Raw genomic sequence first — 14,264 nt, forward strand, 5'->3', positions numbered from 1 at the left:
CTGGAGGAGGTGGGGAAATGTGTGTTGTGTGTGTGTGTGTGTGTGTGTGTGTTTCAAAAAACGCATTTCATTCTCACTCCCCTTCCCAGCCCTGGCTGAATACTTTTGCACAAGCAACGTGACAACAGTGGTTGTTTATTGTAAACACTTTAATTTGATTCAGCTCTCTCTCTCTCTTCGCCGCTCTGCGCTTGTGGGGGTAAACTTCCCTTTGGTTGGGGGGGAAACGAAACAGGATGCAGTAAAAAAAGAAAATCCCCCTCAGATACCCAAAATAAACTCCATTCATTTTTATATTTAACTCTGCCATTAACAGCCTGAAAGGACTGTCAGTCATTGCAAGGCCAGGACAGAGCAGGGGTAGGTTGGCTTTGTCAGATTGATCTGTAGTCCAATTCTGTGTCTCTTCATCCTTGAATAACTGACCCTGTAAAATGTGTCCTTATTGGAAGCCTCTCGCTACAGGCCTCATTAAGAACCTGTCTTCTCCAAAGCAGACTTGGCAGCTTTACTCTACGGTTTGGCAAATGTCCTGTGGAGACGCACTTGATAATTCCTTCCTACCCTGGTTGTTAGCCTGGAAGGTCGTTTAAGGTCATCGTAAAAAAAACTCTCTCCCATAGTTTTCTCACTGTTTCTGCAATACGTGCTGTTAAGATGTCCAGTTCTTGGCCCACAAGTGTTCTTGACACATGTTTGAAGTTGGTGTTTCTTAAAAACAGTTTGAATGCGTAATGAGCGGTATGTTTTTGAAGCTGTCCATGAGAACGTAGCGTATTCCATATGTGCATGGACTGAGCACACGCAAATTAAAAATATTATTGTGGAATCTTTCTGACTGTGAATGGTTTTGGAAGCTCTTGCTAGTATTGTTGCATTGTTGCAAAGCTGAAAAACAGGGAAAGAGTGAAAGGGAGAGAGAGAGAAGAGAGAGAGAGAGTGAGAAACAGAGAGATACAGAAAGAGTGTATGTTGTGTCAAGCTGTTGTTCTCTCACTCCTTGCCTTCAGCAGAAGTTAACGCGAGCTGTAATTGGAAATATTTATGCTCCTAAAAAACGAGGGCCGTCTGATTTTATTGACCTGGGTGGGGATTCATATAAAACCCTGTGAATCGTAGCATGCAACAGATGTGCGCGGAGGAGCGCTCGCTGGAAAAAGGCTGGCGGGAGCAGCCCTTCCCAGAAACAGGCCCGCGTTCCCGGCTGCAGATGGCGGCCGTAATGAGACGCTTCACGGAGGCACCTTCGGCTGGGTTATTGGCTGATAATTGCCCCAATCACTTCACTGTGGTGGGAAAAAAACAATGAAGGATGGACAGAGAGAGAGAGAGAAAGAGAGAGAGAGAGAGAGAGAGAGAAAGAGAGAGAAAGAGAGAGAGAGAGTCAGCCAAAGGAGAGAGTTGCTTTTTTTATGAAGTGTCATCTTCTGTGAGCAGGACCAGGCTCATCTGAATGTGTCCGTTGCGGCGGGACTCTCGTTAAGGTTGAAGTGTCACACGCTATTTATACGTCAAAGACTTTCCAAAACAGACAGCAGTGCTGTGCAGCTCCACCCCTGTGTCCTGGTGTGTATTACTCACCCCGAGTAGATCGCTGTGGTGCGCTTCACCAGCGTGACCCTGCCTACGTCAGCACCTTCAGGACTCTCTGCTAGGGACATGATCTCGAGTGAAGTCCATTAAACTATGTGCACTTAATATGCATGCGTCCCTTAAATGAAAAAAACTGCTCAGCATGGATGGACCACAGTGTCATGTTGAGGTGCAGGTTCCATTCAGTTCAGTTCAGTTCAGTTCCGTTCACTGTGATTCATTTGATCCTTGTGAGACAAACATGCGTCTCATCTTTCATTATTTTTCATCGGCAGAGGCATGACTAACCTTAGATTAATTTCCACGAGGCCCTAAGATTTTCCTGGCTGAAGTCCTCAAGTCCGTCTGGCAGAAATGTGCCGCTGCAGATACAGAACTTGCTGCCATAGGCCTGACACAATACTGGCTCCATAGTCCCAGCGTTTCACAGAATGTACTTCTGGCGTTCTGTGATGTCATTTGACCTTTAACCTCTGACCTTTGCCCGCAGCGTGATCGGCGCAGACGGGGGCAATGGCATCCGAGTGTTCATCCCGGACATTGGCATGTTCATGGCGGGGCTGGGCACCTGGATGCTGTGCCAGCGGAGTCTGATGCAGAAGAGACCGGCTGAAGGGATGGCCCAGGACAACACCGAGTTTGAGCCCGAGGAGATGGTATGGAGCATACACACATGCACACACACATGCACACATACACATGGACTTGTGCACACACACACACACACACACACACACACACACACACACATATGCACACATGCACACACACACACACGCACACACACACACAAACACTCACACACACATACATGCATGCACACACACACACACACACACACACACACATGCGCCGACACACACACACGCACGCATGCACACACACAACCACACACACACACACACACACACACACACACACATACATATACACACACACCCACGCACACACTATACAAAATATCCCAGTCATTTCCACTCACTTTATGCTTAAACATACATACAAACAACAATAAACAAACAAACAAACAAGCACACACCATATAGCCACAGAAACCCACATACCCACCGATTCAAACAGAGAGATCTTTTCATCTTCAGAGAGGCGAATATTTTTCGCCGTGTTTTGATTTTTCGGCACTTTTTAACTAGCTGGACCGGGCGCTAATGAATCAGAGGATGTACTGCGGTCACAGTAAATCTCTCGTTTTGCCGTCGTAAATGGACGTTTGTGTTACCCCGGATCCCCCAGTAAACACTGACGCTGGGAGAGTGAGACAATTAGGGCCCTGCTGAGTCCCTGTTAAAGTAAAGATAGTCCTCCATGAGCGTTACATCAGAGCGTTTATGAAGTCCATAAAAGAGTGCAGGGCACAGGCATGCCATGCCAATGATGTGGCTGGACTCAGTCAGGCTTATGAAAGTTAACTGGCAGAAGAGAAAAGAGGCAAGAGTCAGATTTCCACCAGGGGCATTCCACGGCGTCATTTCAAACGGTTTTTGGGGGTGAACACGAGGTCCTGCGTTCTTCAAGGGATTGTGGTACCTCTCTCTCTCTCTCGGGCTCTCTCTCTCTCTCTCTCTCTCTCTCTCTCTCTCTCTCACTCTCTGTCTCTTTGAACGCAAGGTCCTGCGTTCTTCAAGCGGTTGTGGTACCTCTCTCTCTCTCTCTCTCTCTCTCTCTCTCTCTCTCTCTCTCTCTCTCTCTCTCTCTCTCTCTCTCTCGCGCGCGCGCGCGCTCTCCGTCTCTGTGAACGCAAGGTCCTGCGTTTTTCAGGGGTTGTGATACCCCCCAGCTCTCTGTCTTAGCTGTCTTTCTCTTTTACACCCTCTGTGGTCATGTTGCATATTTCTGCTCTCTCGCTCTCTGTCTTTCTTTCTCTCTCTCTCTCGTGGGTCTCTCACTCTCTTTCTCTCTCCTTCACTCACGTTCTCTCTCACTCTTTCTTTCTGTCTCTCTCTCACTTTCTCTCTCTCTCTCTCTCTCTCTCTCTCAGCGTAAGTATCCGGCCTGTTTGAGTGCCCGTGTGGCACCCGTGGGTATTGTGCCAGTCTGCCTCCGCTCCTTGGCACCCGTCTGTCTCCGTGTGTCTCGGCGTTGATTAAAACCAGGTCCGCCGCTTGCCCGCCATGTGCCCGCTTTGTCCGCTGTGCCCGTTGCCATCTCCCAGGAGCCCCAGCGCTGGCACTCCAGCAGATGGTAACTCATCTGTGCCACTGACAGCCAGCCGTCTCCACTCAGAGTCGTGCAGAGGGGAACGTTTTTATATCTGTCTGTGCGGTGGGCGGTCGGTGTACGTGACAGACATGTCTAAGGGTCTGCGGCTGTTTTAAAAGGCATGCGTATTGTTTTTTGGGTCTGGTTCAAGTCTGCCCCTGAATCAGTGTGCTGATGTGACAGAAATCTTGCAAGCCTGTTTAGAATTTAGAGATTAACGGGAAAAGCAGGACTGTTTATGTCCAGACTTTTGCTCAGAATGAAATTCTTTACAGCCCAAGCCGGCGGGCAGGCGGGCGGGCAGGCAGGCTCTCTCTTTCCAGTCCAGCTGTCCTGCACACTCCTCAGAATAAGCTATCCCCTTTAAAAATGCCTCTGACTCAACAGCCCTACTGCATGGTTAACAATCCCCATTAAAAAGAGAGCTCTGCTGCTACTTGAGAGGTTTCAGCACCTTGGACAGCTCTTCCCCGGCCCCAAAGCTTTGGCAAGCTTCCCTTATTATTGCAGTTGTGTTTCATAACATCAGTCTAAATAAGCCTTCAGAATATACCTGTGCCTGGTACATTCCTCAGGAAATTGGAAAGACTTAATTTGTGTGCGTGTGTGCGTTTGCGGTAGGTGTGTCTGTGTGTGTGCTGGATCGGATTATTTGTGACTATCTTTTGTGACTCTTTCTGAATCTAGGATGATGAGAAAGATGCCGAGAAAGTGGACCTGGATGACAACATCCTGTTTGACGAGGACTTTGATGCCGAAGACGAGGCTGAGGACGAGGAAGACATGCTGTTTGAAGAGGAGGATGACGAAGAAGAGGAAGAGGAGGTGGAGGAGAGCACCAAGATGAAGATCTTGCGTCACGTCGCTGGCGTGGCGTCCAAAGTCAAAGAGATCATCGGCAACCTGATCACCACTGCGGGGAAGGTGGTGGTCACCATCCTATTGGGTCTCACAGGTCAGCGTCATGACTACTGATTATGACATCAGCAATATGCCAATATACTCTATGCATCACGGGGGCATCATTTGAATGATGGGCAAAGAGCAAAGTGAAAAGTGCAAAGTCTTAAGTCTAGATAAAGCTCATTTAACAACTAGAACAAAATCAGTTTGCTAGTTTAACATCATGACCAAAACATGGAAGTGCAACATTGATGAGTCAGCCCAATGCCTCCACATGTTACACGATAGTTGTATTTCATGCACAACAACTTAGCTTGCTGACAGACTTTGCCCACTAAATAAGTGAGGGCCCTTTATGATAAAGACTACAATCTAATTTACAAACATACATATAGATTGCATGGTATATGATCATATGCCTACATGTATATTGCACAGTATACAGTATAATTATGCTGTTTTGAGGTTAAGGGATGAAGACAAGTTTATATTGCAGCATGTCATAATTTAGCATCTCTATATTTTTCTCTCTACCTCACGCCCTTTCTTTTCCTCTCATCCCACCCCTTCTGTCGCTCCCTTTCTCCGTCATGTTCCGCCGCAGGCATCATGCTCCCGTCGGTGACATCCCTGACGTACTTCCTGGTGTTCCTGGGCCTGTGCACGTGGTGGTCACTGTGCCGGACCTTCGACACGCTGCTGTTCAGCTGCCTGTGCGTGCTCATGGCCATCTTCAGCGCCGGACACATCGTGGTGCTCTACCTCTACCAGTTCCAGTTCATCCAGGAGAGCTTCTCACACAACGACACTGTCGTCAGGTCAGGGTCCATGCCTGTCTAGACACTGTGATGCTTGAAATCCATGAGTGTGTGTGTGTGTGTGTGTGTGTGTGTGTGTGTATGTGTGAGAGAGAGAGAGAGAGAGAAAGAGAGAGAGAGAGCATTTATTTGAGTGAAGTTAAAAAGTTAAAGTTGACTGGTTTTTAGCAGACACATTTATCCACAGTCCCGTGGACTCGCAGATGTGGGGTCAGGAATCAAACTGGGGCTGACCAATTGTCAGGCAGTGAAATGACTGCTGCTCCACCAAACACGAGTTATATGATTTGCTTTTGGCATATGGCATTTATGAGTTCATTTTTCTGCCATGCACAACTTCTAGAGTTATTATATAATAAAGATGTTTAATTACTTCAAGCCCCGTTTTTATGTAGACGTTACTGTCTAAAATAGTACATTATTTTGAATGGTACTGCCTTAAGTCGACGAATAGCGAGATATTTTTGAGGCTGGTGCCAGATTTGGTATCATCGTCCAGATTGCGTTAGAGGGCCACAACGCAGACGCCATTTGTCCATCTGTGTGGGCCGGGAAGTTAACTGGTCAGGGGCCAGCACCACCACAAACCACTCCGCCCATTGATTACTTCACAGCACTACTTCACAGGAGCTAAAGTGTTTGGGTTTATTTCAGCGTAATCCTGTTTTTAAATTCTTCTCCTTTAATCAATACTGTCACACTAAATTATTCAGGAGGGGGAGAGAGTGAGAGCAGCTTGAAGTTGATTGTGTGGCTGGAATGTGGTGGTTTGTTAGGAGAGAGTGTGTGTGTGTGTGTTTGTGTCCGGCTTTGTTAGTGTGGTAATCTTAGTTAATGTGAAAAGTAATGTGGTTGTGTGGTTGTGTGTGTGTGTGTGTGTGTGTGTGTGTGTGTGTGTGTATGTGCGCGTGCATCAATGCTTTTTATTGTGTTTGTGTTTATACAGTTGTGGGTATTCAGGATGGGTGTGTGTGTGTGTGTGTGTGTGTGTGTGTGTGTGTATGTGTGTGTATGTCTTAACTCCCCCCCCCCCCCCCCCTCATCTTTGTGTGTGGCTGTATCTGTGTGTGTGGGCCTGTGGTGAAATGTGCTGTAAAACGACCTGGGCTGCCAATAACAACAGCAGCAACAGTAGCAACAAACAGAGGCGTGTTTCATGTGCGTGCCCTTTCCCCTCCTCCCCCACGTTTACGACCCTCACCACCATCAACCAGCCTCCCTCCCTCCCCCCCGCCTGCTCTGCTCGTCTCCGCACAGCTCCGCTCTGGAGATCTGAAGCTCCGCACAGTCTGTGGCCAGACACGCCGAGCCAGGAGGAGGCCTGGTTTCCGGCACAGGGGGGTGTCGCGCTGCAGGTTTACCGCAATCAGGCGGGTCCTGAGCTTTTGCTTTGGGTCTTTGAGGGCAAGAGCAACCTCAGGCTTCTGAAACTGTGTGTGTGTGTGTGTGTGTGTGTGTGTGTGTGTGTGTGTGTGTGTGTGTGTGTGTGTGTGTGTGTGTGTGTGTGTGTGTGTGTGTGTGCGTGGGTGGGGGTGGGGGTGGTGGTGGGGATGGAGGCATAACAGAATTGTGCTTCTTGTCTGTGTGATGACATGTGGTCGCTCCTCTCTCTGATTGTCTCTGGGGCCATGTATGCATGGTTGAAGTGAAACATGGTCAGTAGTGGTCTTCCTTAATGGGGTGATGTGGTCATTCCTCTCCACTGGAACATGCTGGTTTAGTGGTCTGTGTGGTGACCTGACTCAAGTCCGTATGTCATTTGGTGGTCCTTGAGGTCAGGTGGTCACTCATCTTTCTCTTAAATGTAGGCATACGGTGGTCTGTCTGTGACGGCTCATCTTCAGTTCAACACAGCTACTGTGTGACCCGACGTGATGTGCATCTGCAGCGTGGCCATGTGGTAGTAGCGTGTGAGAGCTGAGAGAGGCTTGTTAGCGTGGCTCTCGCCTGGTCCTAACATGCTCTCCTACATTCATAATGTACAGAGAGTCTGGGTCTGCGGTATTTTCACGGGTTTTCTCAAGACAACAATGTGCCGGTCCAATCAGATAACAGAGGGAGTAGCTGAGAACGATGACGTTGAGGTTGTGCCCTAGTTTGACCATGTCCCGTCACGACCAAACGTTAGTGATTGGTTATGGCAGATCTGAGTGGCTCTGGGCAGATCCAACCGTTTTAAACATCAACAGAGTATCCGCATTCAAGGAAGTTCACGCTTGGCAGTGGAGAGTGGCCAGACTCTCTGTACATTATGAATGTGCGAGAGTATGGTAGGACCAGGCTAGCGTGGCTCCTCGTCTCCTGTGGAACACAGTTGGTCACGCTCCAGCAGTACAGCTGTCAGGCGACGATGATCCTCCTCCTCCTCCTCCTCCTCCTCCTCCGGCCTGCTCCTGATGCGCTGTGTCCTGACGGCTGTTTGTCTGCGCCTCTGCATCTCTGTCCTTGACTCCTATTGATTTTAGGGACTCTAATTCAGGCGCGGTGTCATTACGGCTATGTATAGCCCTGCCTGAGATGAACCCTCTCGCTGTGGGGCTGTTCCGCTCCATCTCTGCCCCTCCGACGGACCGAGGAGCAACCCGCTGGCTGTAGGGGTTACTGAGACTGCGAGGGCAACAACACAAGCATAATAAGTTATTGGGGCTCAGCAGAGCACTGTTGCAACTTGCGGAAGCAAAAACTGTTAGACCTTTAATTTTATATATGACAAGAGAAGTCATTTGTGCAACTTTGCGCTTCATTTAAACAACGCGAAGAGAGATATCTGTGCCTCTACACATTCAAATGTACAGTACTTACAGTAGGTTGTTTTGACTTTGCGACAATCATGTGTATGGAATACTAAACTTACCTGCATTGGTTAGTTCTGATTTCCAGAAGCTTCTAGATGCTTCTACTCCTAGACGTAATCCAGCCATTTGGATGGCTGGGTGCTCCGGCGTCATTCTCTGGCATTACATTAACACTGCGCCGTGCTGATGATGGATCAGCGTCCCCATGCTGGAGCCTGCCGTGTTTGCGCGGGTGTCTGTGTGGATGGAGAGGTGAGCGTGGCCTAATTGTGCCTGCTGACAGACGCCTGGCCTTGGGGGCAGCCTCCGCATGAACAGGGCCTGGTGACAGACGCCCCATCCCCCCCCCCCCCCCCCCCCCCTCTCCACTTCCTGCCCGACACGCACAATGGAAACAGGTCATGTGACCTGGCCATGCCCAGGTGCAGGAAAAGCCCATTCAGGAAGTGGCTTGTTAAGTGGGTGGAGAATGCGCAGTGGAAAGCCAACAGGGCTGATTCCGAAACATGCAGTAGGCTGGTGTGGGGTCAGACAGGCGTCCTGTACTGAACTAAACAGACACCCACGAGTTATAGTCAACCGACAGATTCATTACTACATTGATATGCAGTATGGTGGGGAGCTAGCGGTTTAGTTGAGTAGCTTTATACTAATACCAATGAACGTGTGCTGTTGATGTGCTCCACACATTAACTGATGTCGTCTGTCTAACTGTATTGACTGATTGGTTTGTTTCATAAGTAAATTCAATCTGCTGACTGTCAGCGCGCTTTGTCTATCTGGGTTACAGTCAAACAGATATATAAATCATGTTAATCCAGACACTCCAATTACGATGATAGCGAGGAAGTATCCATGTACCTTCCTTGTCGTCACCGTATTTGGAGTGCCTGGATTAACTTCTTTCTTATATTATAAGAGCACTCGATATTGTGAAAATACATTTAGATACCATGGATAAACGTTTTTTTAAACTAGAGCTACCAGCCATTTGTTCTGAGATATATAATTGATTTCACTGTAATGTCATGTAAAGACATTGCTCTAACTCTAGGTGTCCCTCTTTTTGTGTTTGTGTTTGTGTTTGTGTTTGTGTTTATGCAGTGTGTTCGGCATCTCTCCTGTCATCCAGACTGACTGCTCCTCCACCTGGAGGTTCGTGGTGAACCCCACGCTGGAGTGGCACCACTTCGTCAACCCCATCATGCTCCTGGTGCTGTACTACACGCTGGCCACACTCATCCGCCTGTGGCTGCAGGAGCCCCTGGTAAAGGCACCGCCCGCCACAGCGCAGCACAGCACAGCACAGCACAGCACAGCGCAGCACAGCACAACACAGCACAGCACAGCACAGCACAGCACAGCACAGCACAGCACAGCACAGCACAGCACAGCACAGCACAGCACAGCACACAGCACAGCACAGCACAACACAGCACACCACAGCACAGCACAGCACAGCACAGCACAGCACAGCACAGCACAGGAGATATCTACGGAAATCTGCAGCCGTAAAAAAAACAGCAACACTACGCTCAATACCGTGTCAAGGAGAGGGACGTGTTGACGGGTTTATCTGTGTGAATCTCACTGATAGTGGTGTGTGCTTTTTCAGCCCTCACCCACCCAGTGCTGCACAGCTGAGCTGTGTTGGGGGTGAGAAGGGAGCAGGGATGTTTTCTGTGCCCTCTCACCAATGCTTTTTCAATACACTTACTCTCCAAGTGGAAAAGTGGGACACATTATTGCTCATACTGCAACGTGCATATGCATACAGTATACAAAGGTGTCTGAAGTCCTCCTCTTTAATATCTTTTTGAAGAGGCATTGTTTTATTTCATCACATCCCTGAAATCAAACACATGCCTGAGACATGATTACTTTTACATCTGGATGAAACTGATACTCCTTGATCTCCTACGTACAGTATGTCTGACTGCTCCTTCCCCTCTGCAGTGAGTTTTGATGTGGCTGTCCCACCTCTGGGTTAGGTGGTGTACAAATACACACATGCATACTGTATGTCTCCAGCATCAGGGGAACACGACATGCGTTTACACCTCCTCAAGTAATATCTGGTTAACTCCGCTATCGACTGCAGTCGTCCAATCGTCAGCTGACAAAATGCTCGATAAACAGTCTGTGTAGATTGCGCCTTAATTAAAATACATTTTTAAAAGCACCTACACATGGTCCCTGAGGTCAAGGGGTCACTTTATTATGAAGTCAGCTTGGGGGAGCATTCACGCCCTAGGCCTTGATTGGACATGGCCTTGTAAATAATATGATCGCCAGTAAATCCTTTATGAAGCTTTCACGCCGAGGGCCTTGATTGAAATGACCTTGTCAATGATTGTAGCGATAGTAAAGCCTTTGTTAACCTCTGTGCCTTCTGGACACCAAGGTCGATCATCAGGACCTCACTTTCTCTCGCTCTCTCTCTCTGCCCCCCCTCCCCCTCCTCTCTCTCTCTCTCTCTCTCTCTCTCTCTGGTCTCTATCCTCTGATAGTCAGCATTTCTAGCGTAGGGCAGTGTAGGGCTTTTACAGGGACGTGGATCAATGTCCACTCCTTACAGATTTGGTGTGTATGCGTTATCGACCGCCCTGTTGTGATGCCTCCCTCTGCGTGGCGTATTGAAAGCGGGTCAATAACGAGGTATGATAGCCGTGTAAATCTGTGGCTGGCGACAGGCACAGTGACCTCACCAGGGGCCATGATTGATACTAAAAACGCTGTGACAAATTAACGATTGGATGAAAACAGTTAAAGCGCTGCCTTGTCCTGCTGATAGAAGCAGTCTTGCAGTCTGTTTAATGTGTCGAAGACCCCATCATAACTTCTTTACTACCACATAATCGCCTCTTAATACATTGATTTCGTAAATGCTCCCGAGCACCGGTAGAGTATGACTTTCTTGCTGCTTGAACTGGGCGGTTGCAATCTCACATCTGACTGCTTCCTTATTCTCCAGGAGGATGAGGACGAGGAAGAGCTGGAGGAGAACGAGGAGGATGTCGCCGTGGGCAACAGCAGTGGCCACACTGCGGAGCACAAGAGGCAACAGTGGTGGAAGGCGCACCAGCGCACAGATGAGAGAAACGTGAGACAAAACGGGGTTCACTAAGGTCATGTGGGAAATACAGATACATTAGTTGCTAATATTTGTTCAAATGGAATGCGTAGTTTCTTTAGTGTTTCCTGCTCAAAGCTAAAGCCTGCTGTACTGTAGGCCAGCTGGTGCTACTAAAAGACTTCTGCTGCATGCTGGCCAGTGGGGCTGAACGGGACTGAAAATGGCCTCCTGTACACTCATAGAAATACACTCACAGAGTAATTCCTGGCCGCTGCACTCTGGCTAGTGTCCAGTTAGCCGTGGCTGTGTTCCCATAACTGCAGAGGGAGTGGGCTTTGCAATCTTGACCTCCCTCCACCCCCCCACCCACCTCTCTCTCTCTCTCTCTCTCTCTCTCTCTCTCTCTCTCTCTCTCTCTCTCTCTCTCTCTCTCTCTCTCTCTCTCTCTCTCTCTCTCTCTCTCTCTCTGTCTGTCTCTCTCTCTCTCTCCCCTTCACAGTTAAAAGCTTTTATTCCCCACGGTGTAGGTGACTAATGGCCAGAGTTAACTGAATAGTGCCTGTCTGCTTTGTTCCTGCCTTGTCTGCGCCGCTCAACAGGGGCAGGGCCTTCTGCCTCCTCCCCTCATTCATCACCTCACCTTGCCTTGTTTGCTCTTTTTCCTCCTCCCCTATCCTGCCCATCTCTCTCTCTCTCTCTCTCTCTCTCTCTCTCTCTCTCTCTCTCCGTCTCTCGCACTCTCTCACTCTTCTTTCTCTTCTCCAACAGCTACTCTCCACCACACAGGATGGCTACAGCACCTCTGAGGTTAGCCTCTCGTATGCACTAATCAATAGACTGCCCTTTCACCTGTCTAATGGCCACCTGAGAGCTTTTCCCTGATCACTGCACCAAGTGTGCACCCTTGCACACACACGCTCACTGCACCAAGTGTGCACACTTACACACATGCTCACTGCACCAAGTGTGTATACTTACACACATGCTCACTGCACCAAGTGTGCACACATGCACTCACGCTCACTGCACCAAGTGTGCACACTTACAAACATGCTTACTGCACCAAGTAGTGTGTTTACTTACACACATGCTCACTACACCAAGTTTGTTTACACACATGCTTGTATAAAGTACACATTCACAATACCGTGTGTGGGATTTTCGCCTCTCTGTAGTAAGTTTTTTCCCCTGACCTCAGGCAATTGTCGTCTCTTCAAACGGGACGTCTTTTGACTACGTCTCCACCCGAAACACTGAAAACGGGCCTGTCGGAATGGACGTCTACTCCACCCCTCAGTACAAAGTGGACCAAACCAACTTGATATCAGGTGAATCAGACGTCTGACAAAAGCCTCTCAAAAATCTAATTGTGTGGTCAAAACCTCTCAGTCTAAGTGTGCGGGTCCAAGCAGAGTCCAGTGGTGAGAGTGAGCTGTTGAGTGGTGAATGGCAGAGACCATTCTCATCAGTGGTGTTCCACAGCATTAACACACTGAGGGGCAGATGGACCTGAACTCCCATTTCAGGTGTTATTTTATTTTATTTTATTTTATTTTATATGTTTTATTGGCGCCTTAAAACGTGGCATGATTATCCACAAACTGACCGCACATGAATGAAAAAGCATGACAAAGGTACACAGAATGGCACCCTGAGCTTTTCTTACTTATGATTATATTGCATGCAGGTTGTGGGAGGGAGGTTCACACAAACACATGGGAGGACAGATAGACAGTTTGATAGATTAGGGATTACGGAGAATGCATCAAAACTACAGGTGACAGCACATTAAAAGTGGCTTAGTGGTTTAGTGGTTAATGAGCTGGGGTGCACTAGCCTGAAAGTTGTGGGTTAAATTCCCGGCTTCCACTGTTGTGCCCTTCCACTGTAGTCCCTTGTAATATAGTTAACATAAATCACTTTGGATTAAAAGTGCCTGCTAGATGAATAGAGGAATCAGAAAAATGTTCAGAAACAGCAGCAACAACAACAGTAAATTCGGACCATGTCAAAAGCAACCTTTACTTTTGTTCTCCTTTCTCTTTTTCCACATCATCCTCTGCCCTGGAGATACCAAGACTGCAGTTTGTTACACTTTGAGTGTTTGACTTTGAGTGTTTGAGTGTTCCCAAGTAGACTTCCTGCCCTGCACTATCTCTCTGTTCGTTGTCATGTGTTCTGTTATTTAACCATTGCTTGACAGCTGTTTGCTTTCATGATCAGTCGGTTCAACTGTGCCCTTCATTGAATTATACATTTCAGATACATTTCAGTTTTGAGCTCAGCAAGTTATGATTAATTATGAGCGTGAGAACAAGCGTTGTTTACCTGATGGAGTTGAAGTAAGAAAATTCAATTCAAGCAGACAAAGGCAGTTTGGGATTGCAAAACATAGTAAGACATTTATTAGCTAACAAGACTTAGACAAGACAAGACAAGACAAGTTCAAGACTATACGGCCGGAGACTCGGCGTAGCACACCACTTAGGGCGATGGCCTACTGAGTCTCCTGCGTTATGTGTTCTCTCTGAATTTAAAGGCCTTGCCTCTTCTTGATTCAATCAAGAAGAAAGGCCTCATCAACAATGATCAGTCACACGGTCACAAGGCAGTTGCATCATCAACAAGTGTTCAAAAGGTCACATGGGTAGTTGGTTGACAAGTTTTGGTGTGATCAGAAGCTGATGTTCATGTTTAAAGTGAGTTATAAAATGTTTCTACTACAGAGTGAATGGTTGGTTAATTCCATATAGTATTGCAAGTCACCGCATTCACTTTCTGCAGACTGACATGCATGTTAGTACAGTAAATCAGTACATAATTGTTTTACCTGTGCTCACGTTTAATGCTCACTCTTTCCTC

At 47.9% G+C, this 14,264-nt stretch overlaps 1 protein-coding gene across 1 annotated transcript in view; it reads left to right on the forward strand.

The window, feature by feature from the left end:
• LOC134098617 (piezo-type mechanosensitive ion channel component 2) overlaps positions 1-14,264 on the forward strand; it is a 77,277-nt gene that overhangs the window by 16,205 nt on the left and 46,808 nt on the right. The window contains exons 5-11 of the mRNA XM_062551660.1: positions 2,084-2,249; positions 4,498-4,765; positions 5,318-5,531; positions 9,431-9,593; positions 11,301-11,429; positions 12,171-12,209; positions 12,601-12,730. Of these exons, the coding sequence (XP_062407644.1) occupies positions 2,084-2,249; positions 4,498-4,765; positions 5,318-5,531; positions 9,431-9,593; positions 11,301-11,429; positions 12,171-12,209; positions 12,601-12,730 (1,109 nt within the window). The remainder of the gene's footprint in view (positions 1-2,083; positions 2,250-4,497; positions 4,766-5,317; positions 5,532-9,430; positions 9,594-11,300; positions 11,430-12,170; positions 12,210-12,600; positions 12,731-14,264) is intronic.

Source organism: Sardina pilchardus, chromosome 2 (assembly GCF_963854185.1).
Source record: "Sardina pilchardus chromosome 2, fSarPil1.1, whole genome shotgun sequence".
In the NCBI taxonomy this organism is placed as follows: domain Eukaryota; kingdom Metazoa; phylum Chordata; class Actinopteri; order Clupeiformes; family Clupeidae; genus Sardina; species Sardina pilchardus.